At 40.0% G+C, this 23,509-nt stretch overlaps 1 protein-coding gene and 1 long non-coding RNA gene across 4 annotated transcripts in view; both read right to left on the bottom strand.

Annotated features, from left to right (window-relative positions):
• SEC24B (SEC24 homolog B, COPII component) overlaps positions 1-5,729 on the bottom strand; it is a 73,828-nt gene extending 68,099 nt beyond the window's left edge. For 2 of the 3 annotated variants that reach the window (XM_039848842.1, XM_039848845.1), the window contains exon 1: positions 5,408-5,620. In XM_039848842.1, the coding sequence (XP_039704776.1) occupies positions 5,408-5,528 (121 nt within the window). In that variant the 5' untranslated portion in view covers positions 5,529-5,620. Of the gene's footprint in view, positions 1-5,407 lie in introns of all 3 variants that reach the window. The other variant, XM_039848841.1, reaches the window with a different exon arrangement.
• A 9,513-nt stretch (positions 5,730-15,242) lies between these two features.
• Positions 15,243-19,227, bottom strand: LOC120591181 (uncharacterized). Its single transcript, XR_005649855.1, has 2 exons — positions 18,556-19,227; positions 15,243-16,107 (listed from the first exon to the last, which is right to left on the bottom strand). It is a non-coding gene; the product is annotated as an uncharacterized LOC120591181 (long non-coding RNA).
• Positions 19,228-23,509: the final 4,282 nt, after the last annotated feature.

Genomic DNA, 23,509 nt, shown 5'->3' with positions numbered 1-23,509 from the left:
CAAAAGAACATCAAGGTTAGCAAAGTTCAAGCTCTTCTATCCTATACTTGGAGAGACAGAATCAGATCCAAGAATTTAGTTCATTCATCACTGAACTACCAAGAAGCAGGTCAATATTCAGCCAGTGCTCACTGTAACAATCATCCTTGATAAAAAGTTAAGATACTTCTGAACCAGATGGTAAATAGTCACAGCCCTGATTCTGCTTCCTTGTTATGCCCCTTGTCCCAGACCCCTAAGTCTTCCTCATGATCCAACAATTAGAGGACTAATGCCTGGCATATTACAGGATTACAGAATCCTGCTCTGGTGTCAAGGCTGGTATCCATTCAGTGGTCAGTACATGCAGTACTGATTACTGTATATTTTAATAATATCACAAATTTTAGCAGTATTAGTGGGAGGGAGAACTGGACAGTGTAAGAAAATAACAAAAAGACTAAAATAGTGACTAAGCCTTAAATAAAAGAAAAGGGTAGGGAAAGCTGGCCATACACAGATCTTTTCAGTGGCCAGTCTTCAAAAAGCAATAACATAAAGACAAGTTCACAGATTTTCTACAAGCATAAAAAATATGTAGACACACACACTGTAAAAGAAATCGGCAATTAGAAACTCTAGTGATTTAAAAAATTAGTAGCCCTAATCACATCTGGATACCCTGTATTATTCTTTCTCATGCAAGACCAATAGTCACAAAGGTAAGTGTCCCAGTCACTGCTGGCAGACAAAGCTTACAGCAGACACAGCCCATACAACCATTTAGGTGAAACCTCACTGCATTAAGTACAGATTTTTCCTACCAGTATATCAGATGATCTCTTTGGATTCAATTCTAATGAGTGCTAAGAGTAAAGGGGCCAAAAGAAAACCAATACTGGTTGAGAACTTACTATATGCCAGGGACTTTGCTTTTCTATATATAATCTTATGTAATTCTCACAACAATCCTGTGAAGTATCACTACCATCAGTTTACAAATAAACAGGGGCATGAAAGCTCACTAATGCATACAAATTCAAATAGTTGGTAAGTAGTGAAAAAGCCATGTGTTGCAGGTTCCAAAGCTCATTTCACAATACCTGTTTCTCAGAAATACTAGGAAAAAACAAAAGTTAAACTTGGCAGCTCACTAGGCAAGGCATTTTACTACTCTCTCTCCTCTTCCTGCTTCATTCTGCTTTTGCTCAGTTCCTATTATAAGTAGCTTTCAGCAAACAATTTTAGAAAACTTGAAACGGATTAAACCCACCTGCAAGCCAGCTAGCTGAGGTAGATGGCCCATTAAAGGAAACCTCCTAAGAGTGGATTAGTGGGAAGGTGGGAGAACTGGACAGTGTAAGAAAATAACAAAAATAGTGACTAAGCATTAAATAAAAGAGAGGAGTAGGGAGAGCTGGCCATACACAGATCCTTTTTCAGTGGCCAGTCTTAAAAAAGCAATAATATAAAGCAAAGTTCCTTACTCTATTGAGTGCCTACTGCATGCTGCACTGAAAATATGAGGAAAACTCACATGATTTCTGCTATCCAAAAAATTTATATCCTGGTGTTCTGAAGGAAACTGAATGAAGGGACTCTCATTTGCTAAGAACCTCATTTTGATAAGCGCCAGGTTCTTTAAAAAATAGTACTTCATTTAATGTAATCCTCTGAATAACCCTACAAGGAAGGTATTATTATCCCCTGAAACTCAGAGATGTTAAATGATTTTCTCCACAAAACCACGGGCCGTATCAGAGCCCGTAACCTTTTCACTAGCCCACACATTCTGAAATTCTGAGTATGCCTAGCCTATTGGAAACAGTGCTTTCCCCAGGGCTGAATATAACATGATCTGCTCTAACAAACAGTGCTGTGAAGATGCTCACATTTCTAGGATAGCCCACTGAAGACTGACTCGAAATCCGTTCTATTTCAATGTCTTTAGGATCTAACATTTCAAGGTTTACAGATAAATTAGAAAGATGAAGTTAGCTGAAATACTAGGGTCAGTGACAATGAATATAGTTTACAAAGATTATTACACATATAATCTCAGAAACCTAAGCGGGGGGGGGGGAGGGATAGGACACTGGAGATTTATATTATTTTAAATGTTGCATATGCTATCAAAGTTGAAAGATTTCCTATAACTGCCCAGGTAGTATTGTTGAGTAAATGGAATGTTTATTTATATCTGCCATAATGAATTCTAATAATTCCATTACTATCTCATCTTTCTTCCATTATTGACAATTAAAATGATAAAGCTGTCGATAGTATCTTTCTTGGAAATGGCATATGGAAGGAAGAAAACACGTATTCATTTGGAAATGAGCACCGTTTGCTTCCTAAAAGTAGAATTAAAAAGCAGTGGTTTATTGTTAAATCTGGGTGTCCTTCCCCCCACCCAAAAAATTTCTTTTTAAGACCACTTTCAATTTAAGTCAATTGGGAGAAATTTTGGAATTCCATCAACATTACCAGGATAGTATTTTAATCTTCCCTTGTTTGAAGGCTCATTTGAAGGCTCAGCTTTGAAAGTACTCTCAAAAGGCAGAGTAAAAGCTGAAAAATATTCAACTAATATTTCATATGGAAATACAAATAAAAGCCCATTTCTAAAGTATAGAAATACAACTCCAAGGAAGGAAGTTTAAGAGAAATATTTCACGGATTCTAAGTCAATTTTTATCTTCAAATGAGTGGAGAAAAGAATGTTAGAAGTTAAACCTAGAAAACAAGTAAAAATTATGAAGTCTCAGTTTTCTGCCTCTTTACTCCCTACACTTTCGAATATCAACTTTTCTAAAAAGAAGCTTCTTACAGTCTGTTAACAGAAAGGGATATGGATTTGGAATTAGGAAGACTGAATTAGACATCATTTAACAAATGTTTAATGAATACTTATAATTTGTTCTGGGCCCTGAATATGCAGCAGTGAACAATGGACAGACAAAACTGCTCATGAAGCTTACACAAGAATTAGTGAAAAACACCCACTAATCTTTCTGAATCATTATTTCATCTGTAACATTGGGGAAGCAGTCTACATGTTTTTCAGACTGTTCCAAAAACACCTGGACTTTCATCTCCCTCTTAACCAAACTGCTCTGCTTTTTATCACTTTCTCAAAGCTCCAGTACACAATTTCCTTTGGAAAAACAAATCTGTTTTTAAAAAGTGTGATAACCAGTGAACTAGTGATCTCTAGGTATCATTCCAGTTTTACAATTATATCTTCTATGATGTTTCATACTCCTGACCTATTTCTTTTTCACCTTGTCTGGAATTTACCATAGAGATATATCAAAAGGCAAACCAGTTTATGTAGGGCAAAGAATAAGCGACAAGCACAAATGACTGCTTAATAGTTATCTATAAACGCCAAACCATGTAGCAAAAAAATTTTTTCCTAAGATTAGCAAACAGAACAAAAACAGATTTGACTTTGTTATTTCTCTCCTTGAACTACTTCCTTCCACAACAACAAATTGACCCTGGTTCCTTATCTGAATTTCCAAATTCCTTAGCCTGACATTTAAGGCCTTTCTGCAACCTGGACCCTGTGTTAAGTACCCCTTTCAGCTCTAATGCCTTGGGTTTTCGTCTGACTGCTTAGTTTCTAAACATGCCTTGCGCGTTCATATTTTGAGACTTTTGTTCATGCTGTAACCTCTCCATGGACATAACACTGCCCTTCTACCCTACTCATCAAATCCCTCAAGGTCATAGCCAACTCGAATGTCATCCCAAACCAGGTCAATTTAGGGGTAAGGCAGGGCTTCTCTCTTACCTACTAGGCTAATCTCTACTACCCAACTAGTAAAAAGGCAAAAATGTGGAAATGAACTGATTACCTTAAAGCAAAGTAATGATTACAAACAGCAGAAATCAAGCATCATCTACATTTGGCTTCTAAATATATTAATTGATCTGTTCTTACAGATTTAAGATTCTGATTACAACTGGTATCCTGACATTCCTTGAGTGTTCACAAAGTTTGCAAATTATTGCGTTCTAGTCCCTTCACACACAAAGCTATTTTAAAAACAAAACAGAAACAAGAATTTATATTAAGTTTACAAGAAGAAAAATGCTTATAAATACCTTCATGTATCTTCCGGACAGGAGTACAAAACCAAGAAAACACTTTTCACATTCAAACCCATTAAACAGCGACTAATGGAAGTAAAGCATTCAATGTTAACAAGCGTGGCTTATCCAAAGGATTAAGCCATCACTTTTGACTTATGAAAAAATTCAACCTCTGATTCTCGGGAAAAACGATAAACCTCATGTCTGAAAAACATCAGTTGTAAAAATTACTTGTTGGCTGAACCGATTTATAAAATCCAGCAAATTTTCACTAACAACTTGGATAAAAATAGGTCAGTACCACGATCGTTTGAAGAGTACTAGTGTAGTTTTTTTCTCTTACAAACACCGGACAGACATCTTCCTAAAGTTTTCAGTCAATTACTTTCGAGAGTTCTCTTCTGAAATATTAGCAAGTCTATAAAGTGAAGTCCCCCTTTCCCCCGCCCCATCCACAAACATTCCACATCTCAAGATTAGGGAATGGATATCCGGGAGATGATCATTTTTCACCTGAAACTCCTGCATACTCAAAGCCAAGCTGCTTTCAAGTTGCATTGGCTGCTGCCTGTATGAAGGCCTGGCCTCAAAGCAGGGCCAACTCTGGCACGTATTGTATTTCTGAATGTGAAGCTGGTGCGGGGGGAACCCCACTCGACCTAAAAGCATTCTTTTAAATTCGTTTGACACCTGCTCCCTTTCAAACACGACGACGAGCGAACCCCAAACGCTGAAGCAGCAGCCACAGCGGCAAAGACAAATCTCGAGGCCGAAGTGGGTCGGGATTACAGTTACACTTAAGTTGCATATTTACACCCTTTTGTCTACAAACTTGAGCGCTAACTTCAGGTCCCTTCAAGGCGGCCAGCGTGCTCGCCGGGCCGCAGAAATCAAAGCCGTTTCCCTGAGTCGGGAAGGGCACAGTGCACCCAGCTCCGTGGCTACTCCAGCCTTCCCCCGACCACATGCCCGGCGGCCTCGGCGCGGGGCCGGGTCCCTCAGGGCAGGGGTCGCTCGGGGCCAACTCGCCGCGCCCGAGCGGGATCCGAGGAGCTGCAGACCGTATTGAGCTCCTCCTCGGCCCCGGCGGTTTCGGGCCTAGGGTCACATTACGTAAACAGCCCCGGCGCCCGCTTTCCAGGCCGGCTCCTTCCCCCGCGCAAGGCGCTCCTGCCCCGGCGCCCCGCCGGCCGCGACCCCGTCACCCCAACCCCGCGGCCGCGGCCCCGGACGCCCCCAGCCCCGGGCCGCCGCGCCCCGGGTGATCCGGCCGTGCAGGCCGCCCTGCCGGCCTAGGCCCCGCGCCCCGCCCAACCACCCGCCTCACCGTTCTGCTGGAGCGGCGCCGGGCCCGGGCCCCCGGAGGCTCCTGAGGCGGCGGCTGCGCCAATCTTGGGCGGGATGCGGGCGCTGGCGGCCGGATGAGGGGCCCCGGCGGGTGCCGACATGACGGCGCAGCTGGCGGCGGCGGCTCCGCTGCTGGGAGGTGGGCGGAGGGAAAGGAAGGCGGGGCCGGAGAGTCGAGAGGAAGAGGAAGGAATGCGCCGGCGTCACCGAGGGAGTCACCCGGGACCGTGGCTGGGGGGCTCGCGCTCGGCCCAGCTCGGCCGCTGCGGGCACTGAGACCCTGGCCCACCCTGCCCTGCCCCGGCCCGGCGCCCGGCGCCCGGAGCCGCGGAAGTCCCACCCCGGGAAGCTCCCCGCGCGCTCTGGCCGCACGCCGCCGGCGCCACGCCCCCTGCAGGCCGGGCCCGGCCTCGGCCTCACTGCCAGCGCCGGCGGGAAGGATGGAGCGCGGTTGGAGACCGGGCCTCCGGCCGCGCTTCATCCCGCGGGAGGCTGGAGCGCGCAGCGGGCCGGGGCCCACAGTGCTGATAGGGGATCCGACGGCTGTAGGGCGACATGCGGAGCCCAGACCCGGCTGACCCCACCCGCCCTAACTCCGAAGAGAACCCTGGGTTTGGTTTTGGTTTTTAATCTTGATTTTTTTTTCCCCCTTAATGTGAATGCCACATTAATGTGAATCATAATTCTGAGCAAAGAAAGAGGAAACATTTCGCTATGATAGACACAAGAATCTCAGTAAGAATTGCATTATTCAAAACTTTTTCCATTGACTTGAAACTAGGGAAGGGAAGGGGAAAATGAAGTAAGAGAAACTAGAAGAGAACCTTTATGATTTTTTGCCTAGGTTTGGCTCATCCAGCTGGTGTTCAGGTTCTGTAACATCCAAACCCAGAACTCCTTTGTCTACGCTAGTGAAATCTTTGAATCTCTGGCCTTTCCCAGTATTGTCAACTGGCAGGCAAGCCCGGGACTACATTACCCATGTCGTTTTGCAGCCATAGAATCTTGAGTATGCCACCATCATTCTGTATTAGAAATGAAATTGCCCAGAATCATCGAATTCAGAATAAGATCTAGCAAAATGATACTTCTGGAACGATAAGTCTAATTCACTGAAATAATTATAAAAAACAATGTTGGATAGTCCTGTAATAATGCAAAGCTTCCCTTTAGTAGTTGCAATGAATTAGTGATAGCGGTGCTTCAAAGTGCACCAAATGAACTACAAAAGGATTTCAGTGGTTGGATTTGTACTTCTGAGTTTAAGGATTTTCAGCAAAATATCATGCTCCATATACAGAAAAAAGGCAAGCCCTTTTCCATAGGCATTCCAGCGTCTCCACAGAAACCTAACCCTGCATGAGCAAAAGATCACACACACGTCAAGGAGATTATACAGTTACAGGTTACATTTCCCAGGAGTCCTTTGAAAAATGGCTCGAAAAAAACGCTGGATTAAGGGCTACTATTATGTGCATAAGAGAATAACTAGGCAACTGGCTTTCCGCTGCTGGAATGTATCCTGGGAGTAAGAAGCCCATTTTAATCAGAGGTATGTGGAATGAAGATGAACCCCACATCTTTGGAGTGACTACTGAAGAAGCTGACTGGGATTGTATTCTTTGACAGATCTTCCCCACCATCTTCATCACCAAAGCTGCTTCCACTTGTCCACTGGTTCGCCATAGTATTTTCTAACATGTTTTTAAGAATCTTTTGCATGACAGATCCTACGAACTTTATGAAAATGTTTTTTCACTCTACTGCTTTATGTTCCATGACTGCTGTCAGTGAAAAGAAAGAAAAGGATGAAGGATGGAATACTGACCATGTGCCAGGCACTGTGCTAGTCACGTTAGGTATATTTTTTCTATTTAGTCCTCACAATAACGCTGAGATTTTTACTTCTCCCCATATTACCAGTGAGGAAATTACAGTTTATAGAATTCAAGTAATCTTAGTAAAATTAATGAACCTGTAAATAGCAGAACCAGAGATCAAACCAAGGTCTATCTAGCTACAAAATCTTTGCTCTATTCACTATGGACTATAGTGGGTTAATTTACATCTTTCTTGATAATGCTATGCTAATCCTGATGTACTGTTTTGCTTGTCAAAGGATATTGAGTTTTACATATTTAGAATATGTTCCAGTGTTCTTTAAAATGGTAGATCTGAAAGTGTTTGAAATGCAAATCCTCAGGTCTCACCCCAGACCTACTGAATGCCGGAGGTGGGGCCCAACAGCAAGCTCTCCCAGTGATTCTGATGTATGGGAAAATTTGAGGACCACTACTGTTGTTACCAGAACAAAAAGGGTCTGTTTGCCTGATCGCAAGTCAAAGAAGAGATACAGGCAGGTATTTCATGGAGTTGCAAGTCACAGAGACGAGCTAATACTCTCAAAAACCTGGCCCCCTGGGAGTCTCAGGAGTACAGATTATGTAGGAAAAATCAGTCGTCATGGAAACTAAGGGAGTTGGGGTAATTGATCATTGTGTTCAGTTCTGGAATCAGCCTGGTGCCATCCCGTCTGGTCCCGTGGTGTTGTTGTTCTGCCTCAATGGGCCTGGGGCTGAAACACATCTAAAGCTAAGATGTTATCCTTAGTGTAATCAAAAGTTATTGTCCCTATGACTAGATCTGAGTCTTGATAAGTCTTATGTTTTAAGGCTTAACAAAGAAGCAGGCATACAGGGAGAGAGGGTGGAAAAAGCAAGCAGGTCACAATGCCATTATCGGGGCAAAACCAGCTTGAATCAGAAAAAACTATATTAAATAAAATGAAGCTTGTGTGTGGTTACACTTTTGAATTGGTTCATTCTTTTTTATATTGAGACATGATGGTCCTTCAGAATATCTCTCCAATCTTTTGCCAGTCATTAAAAATGATAGTTTATAGATGTGTGATTATAGTGCCAGGAATGTCAAGTATGACAGGTCCTGTGTCAATTTTGATTGATAAGCAGTGTTGAGGCAGATGCCAAAGCCCAGTTTGTGTTCCCTGGAAAAGTGTGCTATCATTGAAATTAAGCTCTGTCACAGGTACAAGAGGGTCATTTTTCTGTGTCAAATTGTGACACAGAATGCCACTATTTGTTACCTTCAACTTAGGATTCATATTCTCTATAACGGGAGTTGTGGGAACCTTAGACAACTGAACACCTATCTCTGTCTCACAAAATGATAGTCCATTTCTTTGTTGTTGCCTTGCTCCCCATCTTCCTCAGCCAGTTTTTAAATTATCTAGTTTTTAAGTCATATTTGACTTTGTAGAACACCTTTGTCTTTTAGTGACATTCTCTATTAGTTGTCCCTCTCCCAATAAAGAAGAAACAATTTTCTTCTTCTCCTTTATCTGTTATATTTGCACATTATATTTTTAGTAGGCCAGGTGTTGGGAATACACAGATGAATAAAGTGTAATCTATCCCCAAAGATTCTGTGCAGGATCTTTTACATATATTCATATTGACTTATATTTGGATTTCTTGATTTTTTTCCCTACAAACTTGCTATCTTATTTTTTTCTTCTATTCCTTGTGAATCTTTTCTTTCCATTATTGCATTTTGAGTCCACTAGATAGGAAGAAATAGTTTCACTAAATTTATATTATTTTATCACTTATGTTGATGTCATGTAACTGTCATTGAAGTCCCAACTGTCTGACACAACAAAGATCTTAAAAAGAGGATGGCATTATTAGGCAAATAATTATCACATAGCTAACCTATGTACAACAGTGCATGCACTTCCAGGACATTCTCTCAAGTTCTCACTTAAGAGTATTTGGCTGTTATTTTAAATATACTGTAATTTCCGTAGTTATCCACTTACCCAGCTCACATCAGGTAAGAAATAAATCACAAGGCAAAGGAAGGAAATGCTGTTGATACAGACCTGTTGAGAGCCACGATCACTATTAGTTGGCAGAATAAGTACAAGAAAGACAAGAAAACTGGAAAAATGGGAGAACTGAAAATGCATAGCAGTCTGAAGCAATAAGCTGAATGATCCTATATATCTCGCTGGGAATAGGATAAACAACCCACAAGTCTCTGCCATCTGAGAATTTCTAACGTGGTATTCTGAAGGGAATTGAATGAAGAGAACTCTCATTTACTGAGCACCTATTAAATAACTTAAAAGCTCTTTAGGGTATCACTGTATATATACAGATATTTATAGCTTTGTCTATCAATTACGAGGAAAAACTAAATTATGCTCTGTACTGTTCGAGAAGACAGCAGGATATCTTAGAAAGTATTTTACATATGAACAGGTTAGGTTCCCAAAGCGCCATTGTTTACAAGTCCCAATAGTCACAAGTCCAGAGTAACTTGAAGAGGTTGCCCTCTTAGGCTACATCTGCATAGCTACCAAACAGAAAGGTGAGCCAGTACTTTGCGGCTTTACAAACAAGCTTACTCTTTTTTTTTGTTTTTTTTTGGCCTATATACGTTGTAAAGTGGTGCCTCTCAAACCTTAATGTGCATGCGAATCACTTGAGGATCTTGTTAAAATGCAAATTCTGATTTGGCGGTGTTGGGGAGGCCTGATATTCTGTCTTTCTAGCAAGCTCCTGGGTGACGCTGCTGCTTGAGCTTCATGGACCACACTCTGAGTAGCAAGGTTCCCAAGGGCATCTTTTTATTTACACTTGGAAGTCCTTTGAGAAAGAAATGGTTCTTCTTGATGATTCTAAGAGGACCACTTAGCAGCCGCAGTGTATTCCCAAAACCTGCTACCACTCATGGTGATGTGGTACAAGTTAAAATGGGCCTGACATTTCCCTGGCTTTCTATAGAGGCAGTACTTTCTTAGGCCTTTAGATAATGAACCACCTCCTAATGGGTTAATAGGAGCTAGATATCGACAGTGATCATCATGACACACATTCAACAGTATTTCCACTTTGTGGATTACTTTTTCTCTCACTGATTATTGTTTGTTGTTGAAAAATGGTGTGCTAGTTCAGGCTGCCATAATAAAATTCCATGGACTGGGTGGCTTAAACAACAAACATTTATTTCTCACAGTTCTGGATACTGGAAGTCCAAGACCAGGATGCCAGCATGCTGGGTTCCAGTGAGAGCTGTCTTCCTGGCTTGCAGATCTCTGCCTTTTCACTGTGTCTTCACATGGCAGAAAGAGATCTCTCTCTCTCTCTCTCTCTCTCCTCTCTCTCTCTCTCTCTCTCTCTCTCTCTCTCTCTCCCCTCTCCCTCTCCCCTCTCCCTCTCCCACTCTCCCTCCCTCCTCTGCTCTCTCTCTCTCTCTCTCTCTCCTCTCTCTCTCTCTCTCTCCCTCTCTCTCTCTCTCTCGTCTCCTCTTGTAAGGATGCCAGTTCTATCAAATCGGGGCTCCACCTTCGTGACCTCATTTAACCTTAGTCACCTCCTTAAAGGCCCTATCTCCAATACAGTCAGATGGAGAGTTACGGCTTAAACATATAAATTTTGGGGGAACATGGTTTAGTCCATTGCAATGTCATTTTCTTAATGGCATGCTTTGATTCACTCTTCAGAACTGTTTCTACTTTCAAGTGGTTTGTCCCACTATAATTATTATGAATTTCCATTTTCAGATCTCTGCTTTTATCATCTTCAAATTCTTTTTATTCAGAATAGCTTCAGAATTCTCACTGTTCTTTCACTGACATCAATGTTGGCATTAATATTTATAAATAAATTTAAAAAATGTAAACTTATTGTAGGGTCAAAATTAATAAGTAGATGACCTAGATTAAAACTTCCCAACCAACACATCAGGGCATGCCGTGGGCTGCCCTGCATTAAAAGGTGCCAAAACATCAGTCCTCCCTCAGACCTTGGGACAGCCAGGGGTTCCTTCAGGGGACCCTAGGCTAGTCTTCTTTGGCTGCCATACCCTGGTTTATTTTGCCCCACAAAAAAAAAAAAATAGTCTTATTTTCCAGCTGTGATGCCATGAAGGGGCTGGGAAGCACTAACCTAGACTACAACTCCTGTGTACAATCATCAGTGCCATCTCCTGGGGGCAGGTGAAGTTGACATGCTGTTGCCGTAGATGGCCGATTTATTTTTATTTATGAAACTACGGAAGTTAAAGCATCATAAAAAGGGATATTTCTGTATTACAGAGGATTTACTTAATTTTTTTTACTAGTTGAGGATCAACTTTAAATACATGAGAAAAATCAATTGTATGAAACACAATTCTCTTTTCCAAAAAAGCCAGAGGGGGGAAAAAAAATGTTGAATGTGCTAATTCAGAGAGGACACACTTTTTAAAAACCACTGTGATGGCAAGATGTTTAAATATCATTTAAAAAATATCAAGGAATTGGGAGTGGGAGGTTAGATACAGAAGATAAGATCATGGGCAAATAATAAACTTCCTAAAATATTTGAAAGCTGCCTTCTAAAGAGTGACAAATATGTTGGTTTAGATGACAGAACAAGGACAAATGAATTAATTTTGATACACAAACTATGTTCAAGTAGAGGAAGCTGGAATCCTACAAATGGTATCCCCACATTGGTAAGGAAGTTCAATTACCTGTGCTCTAAACTTCCAACTTCAGATTCCATAACCTGTCATTCGATTTGCCATTTGGGTTTCATTTAGTTAATATTTTCAGTAATTATAGAAACTTCTATTAATACCTTTATAGTCCTTAAGGCATATCCAACTATAATTCCAATATAATTTAATTCTCTGTTATGTGGAAACCCTAACCCCTAATACTCCAGAATGTGGCTGTATTTGGAGATAAGGCCTTTAAAGAAGTAACTAAGGTAAAAAGAGGTCATATGAGTAGGCCCGAATCCAATATGGCTGGTGTCCTTGTACGAGGAGATTAAGACACAGACATGAGCACAGAGGGAAGGCCATGTGAGAGCTCAGTCAGAAGGTAGCCATCTTCAAGCCCAGAAGAGAGACCTCAGAAGATACCAAACCTGCTGAAACCTTAATCCTGAACTTCTAGCTTACATAACTGAGAAAATAAATTTCTATTGTTTAAGCCTCCTTGTCTGTGGTATTAGGTTATGGCAGCCCTAGCAAACTAACAAAATGTCCTCCCTGTTGGATCTGTCCTTTCTTCTGTATTTCGTTTAAGGATTGAAGTAGATTTTTTTGCTTTATAATCTCTATCAAAAAGATTTTTTGTTGTAAAAAAAATTTTTTTCACTAATGAAAAGTGGATATACCAAATAGATTCCTGTATACAGTTGTATAAAGGCTAAAACAAGTCCTTCTTACACTCCAGCAAGTTTGCATATTATAGGGCTTGAGCTACAAGAGACTTAATAAGGACAGGATGATTTTAAACAGGAACTGCTCCCATGAGATTTTCTCCTTTTAAATATAACAAAGTGGGGAAAGTTATTCCCCAGAAATTCATCATGAGAAAATTTCTCTTGAGAAAAACATTCAGGAAGAGAAAAATCTACACTCTAGAAGAGAAGTAGTACAGGGAGGCCTCTATTCTCTTTGTGTGGCCGAGGGACAGTGACACAAGAAATGATAGCTTCTCAATTTTGCACCATGTGAGAAGAAGCTAGTGAACAAAATAGAAGCAAAAGTGACAGAACAACATGGAGGGCTTGGGGGATTGAAAGAGGAGAAGGAGAATTTTAGCTGTCATGCATGGGGAACTTTGGAGAGAGGAAAGATATTTAGAGGTATTGTAGGAAGCTTTAGTTTTATATTTTCTGTGAACAACCTCTGTATTACATCTTTAAGGAAACATAATAAAGATCTTTATTATTTATCAAAACTAGTCTTTTCTTTGTTTTTTATAAGTTCGCATTTTTATTTATTTTTTAATTAAATTTATTGGGATAACATTGGTTAATAGCATTACATAAGTTTTGAGCTATAATTCTATAATTCGCCATTTGCATATAGCATTGTATGCTCATCATCCAAAGTCTAGTCTCCTTCTGTCTCCATATATTTGTCCCTCTTTATCTTCTTCATCTTCCCCCGACCCCTTGTACCCTTTGGAAACAACCATACTATTGCCTGTGTCTATGAGTTTGTTTGTTTTGTTAGCTCATTTGTTGTTTTCTGTTTTATATCCCACATGTGAGTGAAATCATATGATTCTTGTCCTTTTTCATCTGACTTATTTCACTCAGGATGATACTCTCAAGAACCATCCATGTTGTCTCAAATGGCAGTATTTCATTCGTTCCTATGGCTGAGTAGCATTCTACTGTATATATATATATATACCACATCTTCTTTATCCCATCACCTATCAAAGGACACAGGTTGTTTCCATGTCTTAGCTACTGTGAATAATGCTGCAATGAACATAGGGGTATATATATTTTTATAAATAAGCGTTTTCAAAATTTTCAGGTAGATATGTAGAAGAGGGATTGCTGGGCCATATGGTAGCTCTATTCCTAACTTTTTGAGGAACCTCCATCCTGTTTTCCATAGAAGCTGAACCCATTTACATTCCCGCTAGCAATTTATGAGACTTCCCTTTTCTCTATATCATCTCAACACTTGTTATTTCTTGTCTTATTGGTAGTAGCCATTCTAACAGGTGTGGAGTGGTATCTCATTGTAGTTTTGATTTGCATTTCTTTAATAGCTAGTGAAGTTGAGCATCTTTTCATATATCTGTTGGCCATTGGCATGTCTTCTTGGGAGACATGTCTGTTCAGGTCCTTCGCTCATTTTTAATTGGATTTTTGTTATTGTTGTTGAGTAGTATAAGTTTTTTATATATTTTGAATGTTAGTCCTTTATCATAGGTATCATTTGCGAATATTGTATTCACTTGGTGCCTTTTTGTTTTCTTAAAGATTTCTTTTGCTGTGCAGAAGTTTTTTAGTTTGATGTAGTTCTATTCATTTATTTTTGTTTTTTCTTCCCTCTGAGACCAACGTCCATAGTTTAGTACCTGTTTTTACTTCTATGTATTTTATCGTTTCAGGTCTTATGTTTAAGTCTTTAATCCATTTTGAGTTAATTTTCATTTTTTGTGTTGTCCTTGCCAGGTTTTGGTTTCAGGGTATTGTTGGCCTTGTAAAATTACTTAGAGATATTCTCTCTTCTTCAGTGTTTTGGAAGAGTTTGCGAATCAAAGGTATTAAGTCTTCTTTGAAGGTTTGGTAGAATTCACCAGTGAAACCATCTGGTCTTGGAGGTTGTTCTTTGAGAGGTATTTGGTTGCTGTTTCAGTTTCTTTACTGTTGATGGTTTATTTGGGTCTTTCAGTTCTTCATGGCTCATTCTAAGAAGGTTATGCATTTCTAAGAATTTGTCTATTTCTTTCAGCTTATCAAATTTGGTGGCAGATAGTCTTTCGTAGTATTCTTGTATAGTCTTTTGTATTTCTATGTGTCCACAGTAACCTCTCCTCTTTCATTTTTGATTTTATTTATTTATAGTTTCATTATCTTTGAATGAGATGCCCCACAGGCACTGGGTTATATGGTGCCCAATGGTAATTTGCACAAAGTTAATTTAAAAGGCATTTATAGGCCTACCTGTTCTTATTTCCTAGATCTAGGAGACTGATGATATATGACTGAAGTGGAATTTCCAAGACAAAAAGAGTTCTTATTTTGTTTTCCATGGAACTCCAATGGAGCTATGAGTTGTATAGCTGATACCAGGTCGTATAATCCATGTACTTTGTCCATAATGAAGGGCAGAGAAAAATCAGAGAAAATTCCATCAACTGAAATATGGAAAATATGTGCTTTGAGACACACTCTGGGCTCTGGGTTTAGCTAACACTTGGGGTGTGTGTGTGTGTGTATGTGTGTGTGTGTGTATTATGTTGTTGTAATCAGTCAACTAGGCTAAAGCAACAAAAAATTTTAATGATACAAAATATAGAAATTTTGATAGTTAATCTGCACATATATAAACAAAAGGCATAGTTATAATTTTGTTCCATGATTGTTAGGCACAAATGATGACAACGGTACACAAATCACTATAATTAAGTCATGTGCTCACTTTCAAAATAAGGTAAAAGTTGGAAGTAAAAATAACAATTGTTGAGCACCTACTATGAACCAGCCATTGTTTTAAGTACATTATTCCCATAAAATAATAGACATTTAAAAATAATTATGTGGAGGAGAAATCTGAAAAAGAAATTAAGATCACAATTATCTCAATAATTCAGTGAGTGGGATGAGAAATAGGGGAGATCATACAGCAAGAAGGAAAGATTCTCTGAAAGACTCTATAAATCCAGGTACAAGAGTAGCCGATCCAGTCTATAACAGCTGATGATGTCCATTAAGAACACTTTCTCTTGTATGCCTCAGTTGGGTATGAAAAAGTGTAAGTTTTCAAGCATACTGAAGAATGCCACTTTCTATTTCCTCTCCAGCCAAAAAGCTTCAATAAGATAACTGAGAACTTAAAAAAATATCTTAACACCCAGGCAGTGGTGTTCAGAACCATTTTGTTTCATTAAAAAATCACCAGAAAATGTAATCTAGTTAGATTACTAAAAATACTGTCATTAATATACGTTTCAAAAACGAATTTTGTATTATGCTTTTAAAAACCCAATATTTGCGGCTCTAGAATGTACCAGACCTCTTCAATTTTATAATTAAGTTTAAAGAGGTTAGAAAGTCCCGCCTTCTCCTTTGTGGCATGAAGCGTCAGTGGGCTTCCACTGCCATCTGGTGGACGATGTGTAGATGTGCTCTGAAAGGAATGAATGGGAATATAAAAATTAAGTGGATAAAGAACAGTTTATTTCTTGCTAGTTAGAAAGGGGAACAATTTTTAGCGTGTTGGATTACAAACTAGAATGATATGGAACCGAAGTAATAAAAATATTTCTTAATCAGTTCTGCTAGAATCCTTCAGCTCCACATTCTATATAGCATATACCACTTCATAAACAATTCCAGCACCATGGGCCGACTTATCTACATCCATTTCTGTATCTACATCCATTTCTATTTCTAGAATCCTATTTCTCTTACACTTAAAATTTCAACATTAAGAATCTACTGCATCCTTAAAGTGCTAGGGCAGAGATGTAGTTGGAGAATGTGTGTGGCAGAGAAAAAGCAACCTGTAGTCACTGAGCAGTCCTAGCGCTCTGCCTTTCAGCACATGATTAGATTGCACTTGGTGTTTAGATTGGCCATGGGACACTTTCTGGTTAATGAATTATGAGTTCAGTTCACAAAAGTTCACATGATTCCAGAAAAGTAGTTAACAGTTGATAGTTGACAGCAGGGTAGATCAGAAAATTCAGGTTTTCATTTTTTTGTAGTTAATTTCCTTTGCCATTTTTCCATTAGTAAAGCAAACGAGACATTAAATATATGGCTTGCTCAATGCTGTTTCCTCTTATGATAAATATATGACAAGTGATATGAGACGTGATAAAATATAATGAAATGAATTTTTTTCATACCAAAATATGTTTAGCTACATAAATAAATGCTGCCTTTAAAGCAGTTAGTTTGGGTAATGATATGTTCTTAGTACAAAAAACACACCAGAAATCATAAACCTCCATTTGTCCCCAGCCCCAATGCTTCACCAACTGGCAAGCCACTACCGAACAAGACGGAAGCCACTGAAGGGGCCCAGCCCCATAAGTGGTCATATTTTATGTGACTAGGAATGAGTTCTAGGCCCTTCATGTTCACCAAGTCACATCAAACCTGAATCTATCCTACGTACACTGTATTGCTGAGTATTTAATTTGGGGCCAGCCCTACAGTTCTGTAGGACCCTCCACATCCCCCCTCCCCAACCCCCAACCTTGACCGCCTCAACCTGGTTTTCTCCTTTTAAACTCTGACCTGGGTGGCTCAGTGTAGTAGATAATGTATTAGCCTCCATCTGTCTAGTTCCATATAGTTTCCTTTCCTTCTTAACCTCTATCTCCTATACCCCTACACTCATAGGTATAGGGATAACTTTTAGCCATGCTTTTGCTGCATGACCCTACAGTTGATTGAACTAGGTGTAGCCACTTGACACAAACTGGGGAAATCAGAGTCTCTTTACTCTTGATTTGGGACTGAATAAGATAATCCAGTCTCAGTGTAGAATCTCTTGAATGGAGAAGCTGCAAATTCTGGAGCTGTCCAAGGCCATTACCAACCTTAGAGAATGCTATGGACAGCATTCCCCTCCACTGCCTCGTAATGCCATCACTGTTATCGGTGAAGAAAGGAGGAAAAGGATGAAGGAATGAGTGAAAGATCGCAGTGAGTGAGAGGACTGAAGCAGAGTGGAAGCACAGAGAGGAGTGACATAGAATGTCCCCACCAGAGGCTAAGTATCTGAGTCTAGCCCATGCCAGAGTTTCGGCAGCCGTCCTCCTCCTCATAACAGGAATCTCCCCTCCCGTCTAGTAAAGTTAATTTGTTTCTTGCAGCCAAATGAGTTTAAATCAATATCCCCAAGTTTCTTGCATGCCTTCTGACAAAGTTATAAAAGGAAATGTCTTCAGAATCAGTTCATAAGCCAATCATAAAATCTGTTTTACTACAATATAATCACCTTTTATGAGTTTGGTGACATTTAATATAGCAAATATTTAGAAAATTCTTACTCTGTGTAAAGCGCAGTGCTTGTAAACCACAGGAACACAGAGATTAGTAAGAGCTAATAGTTTCTTTGGGAGAGAAAACAACATACAAAAATAATAATAGGTAATAAATTCCATGACAGAAGTATAAGTAAAGTGGTTTGGAATAGACAAAGGAGAGCAATTTATTTAGATTAAAAAGAAAACTTTATCAAATGCTGAAATGCTAACAGCATGCTGAGAAGTGTGTTATGATCTGGAGATACGATGCGGAATAAAACATAATTTCTTACTTCAAGGAGCTCAGGTTTCATCACCAGGGTCAGTGCAAGTCATTTGGCAAAGGATCACCTAAACATGTTGGGGGTGGGGTGGAAAGTGGCGGCTTTGAGAAGACATCCAGAAGAGGAGATAGTTAGATTGATATTGGAAGGTATAAAGGTTAAATAGGATTAGATGAAGATGAGCTAGGAGAGAAAATCTCGTAGAAGAAACTGCAAATATAAAAAAAACCAGTACTAAGGTAGTTCCCTTAGCAGCATTAGACATTAACACTCAGGTTCTGCTACTCTCCACTTTCCTGTTTTACCTCTTACCTGTTTGGCTCTCTCTCGGTCTTCCTGGTCAGGAGTTCCCTTTTCTTCTCTTTCCCCACTCTCTTGCTAGGAGTGTTTCAATTAACCAGTACGTATCTTGAGACTTGAGCTGTGGTCAGTGAGTCCTGCTGACCAGCTGAGGTCTGTGGCCTCTATCGCGTTTCTCTGTCATCCAGCTGTGGGCTGCCTGGCTCGTGTCCTCCAGCAGTTCCACAGCCACCAGCAGGCTGAAGGTTCCTGTGGCAGCCACACCTCTCCTTGGAGGTCTGCAAATCAGCCTTGGTGGAGAGATGCCTACTTAGAATTTCAGAATTTCCTTCCCCGTTCTTTCTTTATTGGCTTTAGAGGCAGTAGTGGCCATATGCAGTTGCTATTTCTATATTTCTTAGATTCCTCTTTTATTTCTTTTAGTGGTTCACCACGTTTTACTACTTAACAATAGTTTATATTACCCTTTTCTGTTTAAGTAACTGGTGTGGTTTTTGTTTCCTGATTGGACCTTGGCTGATATAATGAGGCAGAGGGAAGAGTTAGAAATGACTTTACAAAAGCACAAGTCATGAAAGAATTAAATAATTTGACTTCATGAAGATCAAAGACTTCTATTCTTAGTCACCATTAAGAAAATGAAAAGGCAAGTCAGTCGAGTAGAAAATATTTGCTATTCATATATCTGACAAAGGAATTGTATACAAATATATAAAATATCTGAAAAATAAGAAGATTATATTAGTCTGCCATAACAAAATAGCACAGATCAGGGAGCTTAAACAACAGAATTAATTTTCTCACAGTTCTGGAGAGTAGAAGTTCAAGATCGAGATGCGAGCAGGGCTGGTGTCCTCTGAGGCCTCTCTCCGTGGCTTGCAGATGGTGCCTTCTCTCTGTGTCCTCATGCAGTCTTCCCTATGTGCACACACACTGCGTCCAAAACCCTCTTCTCATAAGGACCACTGCGACATCTGCACATCGTATGGTCAGGACATTCTCTCCACTGCAATAGTCCTTCTCCTACCGCAATAATCCTTTGAGGTAAAGCTTCTCCTTACCTATGTCCAGATTTATTTTTATTTTATATTTCTTTTCTACCTTTCATATATTCATCAGTGGGGGCAAACTAGTAGATATAAAGCAGATAAATAGCCAATTACAAACTAGTAAGGAATGTATTACGTACGGCCTGCTACATAATTTGGGAGCAGGGAAAAAGTGTTATCGAAGGTACTAAAATGTTTTCCCTTTGCTTCATGGTCTCTTTCTCCATTATTTTTATTTAATGTCACTCTAAAAACAGAAAAATTAAAAATTTTAATTATTAGTATGAGTTTTACCATTCATCTTTATATTATGCAATACTGGTTTAATGCAAATATAAGAGCATTTAACTTGAGGAGTCACCCAAATTGCACAATTTGTACTTTTTAGTTTCTACATGCATATGTACTCCGTTCTTAATAAGAGAGAAAATGCTGCCCATGACTAACTCAACTCTTTTTTTTTCAATTTTTTCCCCCACTTATTTATATGTGCAGTCCTACTAATACTCTCTACTTTCAGCTTCTAATGAATAAGGATGAACTAAAAGGAAAAGGAAGTACGGGCCCCCATGTATTGTTCCCTCCTTCCACGTCATCATTTTCAGCACGATTGCCTAACACCAGGAAGCCATGTGGACAAGAAAGGACACGGTAGCTTCTTTGGTTGTTTCTTAGAGTGCCAGAGCCTTCTTTCTGCATTCTGCATTCAGAGCAAATTCTAGTTTGAAAAGTGTGGCTTCTCGGGACTGTTAGCACCTCCCTCCACCCAGTCACAGCCTAACACACTTTCTTTGTACAGGCTTTGAGTCTCCCCAAAACTCCATGTCCTTCGCGTCACCCCACCCGGGTGCAAGCTGCTACCTTCTATCACTCGGACTACAGAAATTATCTCCTGACTGGTCTATCTGCATCCATTCTTGTTCCTGTAACCCATTCTACACACTACAGCTGAAGCGACCTTCTCAACACCAAATCCGATTTTGTTAGCCCCAAATAAAAACCCTTTAATGCTTCGAGAATGAAGACAAAACTCCTTAATGACCTTGATTCCTTTAAATTTTGCTCTTATGTTTTTTTCTAGTTTCAGTTTGCAGCGGCTCCACGTGAGGCTCTCTACTCCTGAGCTCTGGCCTCGCAGCTTTGACCACTCCATTTCTTTTGACCTTTTCTTAGGGAACACTTCCCCACCTCCATCCCAGACCCTCCTTTCCCGGGTTAAACGCCACTCACCCTTATGATAAGAGTTCAAATAGCCATTCCTCAAGGAAGCCATCTTTTATCTCTGACAAGGTCAAAGCTTCTAATTATTCTGTCATAAAACCATTTGCTTCTCCTTGGAACACCCAAAACAGATGCAATTTTATATTTGTTTTTGTGGTTATTTGATTTTTATCTATTTTTCTAGTGTATAGATACAGGAAAGAGAAGAAACAGCTTTTCTACATATCTTTTTTTATTTGTTTTCATAATACTTATTGTAGGTGGTAACCGATCGTTTATTCATGAGATTACCTGATTCATGTGTCTTCCACACAGACCATGTCTGTTTGTTTATTATTATTCTCTCATCTGAACTTAGAAGCTTTCTTGATACATACTAAGGAGCTCAACAATGAATCGTTGAATGAATGATAGCAAACTTACTGGCCTTTTCCTTTTAAATGCCAAAGTGCTAACTTCAGTGGGTGTCCAAGAAGCATTGCAATAAACATATTGTCTCATGGTCTGACTACTCCCTCCTTTTTCCTCTGTTTGCAATTCTACCTTAGTCTCTTTCAAAATCTCATAATATAATCCTCTGGTGAGTCCTTTGAGGTGAGAAGTTTGAAGGATTCACATTACCTTGTTTTATCACGCTTATCTCTCTTCCTGTCCACTCATCTCTGGCCCCTCCTTTTTCTGTCTGTCACTGATAGAGTCCTTGCTGATATCTCCTCCCCTTTTTTTTTTTGGCCAGACTCAGAGTGTTTCCAACATCTGTTATGGTTTAGAGGGACTCTTGCCTGGAAATACAAGTTCTTTCCAGGCCATGATATAAATTTCTAGTAAAAGCAAATGAATGAATATACAGCAAGAAACATTTCGCGAGGAAGTTGCCCTGGAAGTAGACTGTTGTAAAAAGAGGCATTTGCCTTTTCTTTAGTCCCAGAAGTCTGATCACTCCTGCCCAATCAGGACTTTCCATCACACTGTGCGTTTTGCTGTTCCAACCTCCACAGACCATGTGGATTACGATATGTACATTGGCACTTGTTATAGAGCAAGTGCAAACAGCTGGCTTTCTTGCCGTTCATCCAGGGCCAAGATATTACTCCTCATAAGACCTTTTAACTGCTTTTGCAGTTAGTAACATCAGTGACTGAGAAATCAAACATTTTATCTGTGGTTTGTTAACTTAAGGCTATTTTCCAGATGTTTTCTAGAGCTGTTCCTCTGTTGTTGATTTGTGGTGGCATTGATATTTTCTTTCTATAGCATTTTATTATTTTTGAGCAGTGAAATTTAATTTAGTCAGAGGGAAATGTCTTTTGCAAACTCTTCGTTTCTGATGACACGCAGTTATTTTGTGCCTCGTGTTAATCTCGCAAGCTCTAGGACTTGGCCGGATTATAGACGTGACTAGACAATAGAAGCTTTAGAAGAATGGCTGCACCAGACCTGCACGTCCACCGCGGCTACCAGATACACTGATAGATTACAGGCCCAGGGAATTTTAGGACCAGGGGGATTATTTACTCAGATCCCATCCTTATTCATAAACCATAGCTGGAACTCATACACACTAAATGATTTTACTCTGGGCCACACATTTAGCTGTTAGTAAAATCCAAACTAGAACTCAAGTCTTCCAGATACAAAGGAGAGAAAACCTTTGTTCTATGCCTCCTTCAGTGGCCCAAGGATGTCTTCATTGGCAAAGAAGTTTCTTGACAGCATTTTGAAGAGGAAGGACAAAGTCTTGTGACAGTCTTCAGGAACCATCACTCTTTTGCAGTGACCAGCCCTGCAATGCGGCCTGCTGCCAGCCCTCTCTTACAGGTTTGCACTGAGTTATCACATGATGGAATGACGCCCGTGTAAAGCCATTTTGCCTGGAACTGTTTTTGTTTCTCTGCTCTGCAATCCCTTCTTTCTCCTCACGAGCTCTCTCCTACCGCACAAATCCTCAAGGGCCTCTCTAAGCTTTGTGATCATCTGTTTCTCCAGCCACAGTGAAAGAAAGAGAGAGGAAAGAATCAAGTTCAGTATGCTGTGAGGCGGAAAAGTTTTGAGAGTTTGACAGCAGTTTATAAATAACTCAGGGTGGGTGTTGCTGACAGTGGGAAGTATATGTGGGAAACACCATCATAAAAAATATGGTCTTTGAAAATGAAGGGTGACAGCATACGGTCCAGCTTTAAAAAAAACCAGAAATTCTCATAAAACTGTAGGTAAGCTTACATTATATTATACAAGTTTTAAACCCTGGATCTGGGCCGAAAACATCACCTGCTTTAGGTCTTCAAATAGACTCTAAAAAATGATGCAATTGACCAGCAAAACACTTTTAAGATTTGGTTGTAATCTAGACTATGGACTTGGTGGTAACTGGTAAAGCAATTTGTGGTCTCTTTTTGTCTGTTTTAATTAGTGATATTTCTTGGTAGCTAGCCTTACAGGAGAAATTGAAGCACAGCTGCTGCCTTGTAAATCATGAATTGAAATAAGTGTTGTCCGGGGAATAACAAGAAGGCCCCAGAATAGCTCCTCTAACAATCCTTCTTGCTTCCTCCACTGTAATCATTCCTAGTGGGCTCAGTGATGATTCACGCATTGAGGGCAGTGGACTTGGGATTCAAAGGCACAATAGGGCAGAAAGAAGCCCAAGCTCGCGGCTGGGAATCAGACTAGATGAATCAATGATAGCAAAGGAGGCC

Source organism: Pteropus medius, unplaced genomic scaffold, assembly GCF_902729225.1.
Source record: "Pteropus medius unplaced genomic scaffold, Ma_sr-lr_union100, whole genome shotgun sequence".
Taxonomy (NCBI): domain Eukaryota; kingdom Metazoa; phylum Chordata; class Mammalia; order Chiroptera; family Pteropodidae; genus Pteropus; species Pteropus medius.
Note: the sequence above shows the minus strand (reverse complement) of the source record. Positions and strands in the feature narration are given on the sequence as shown.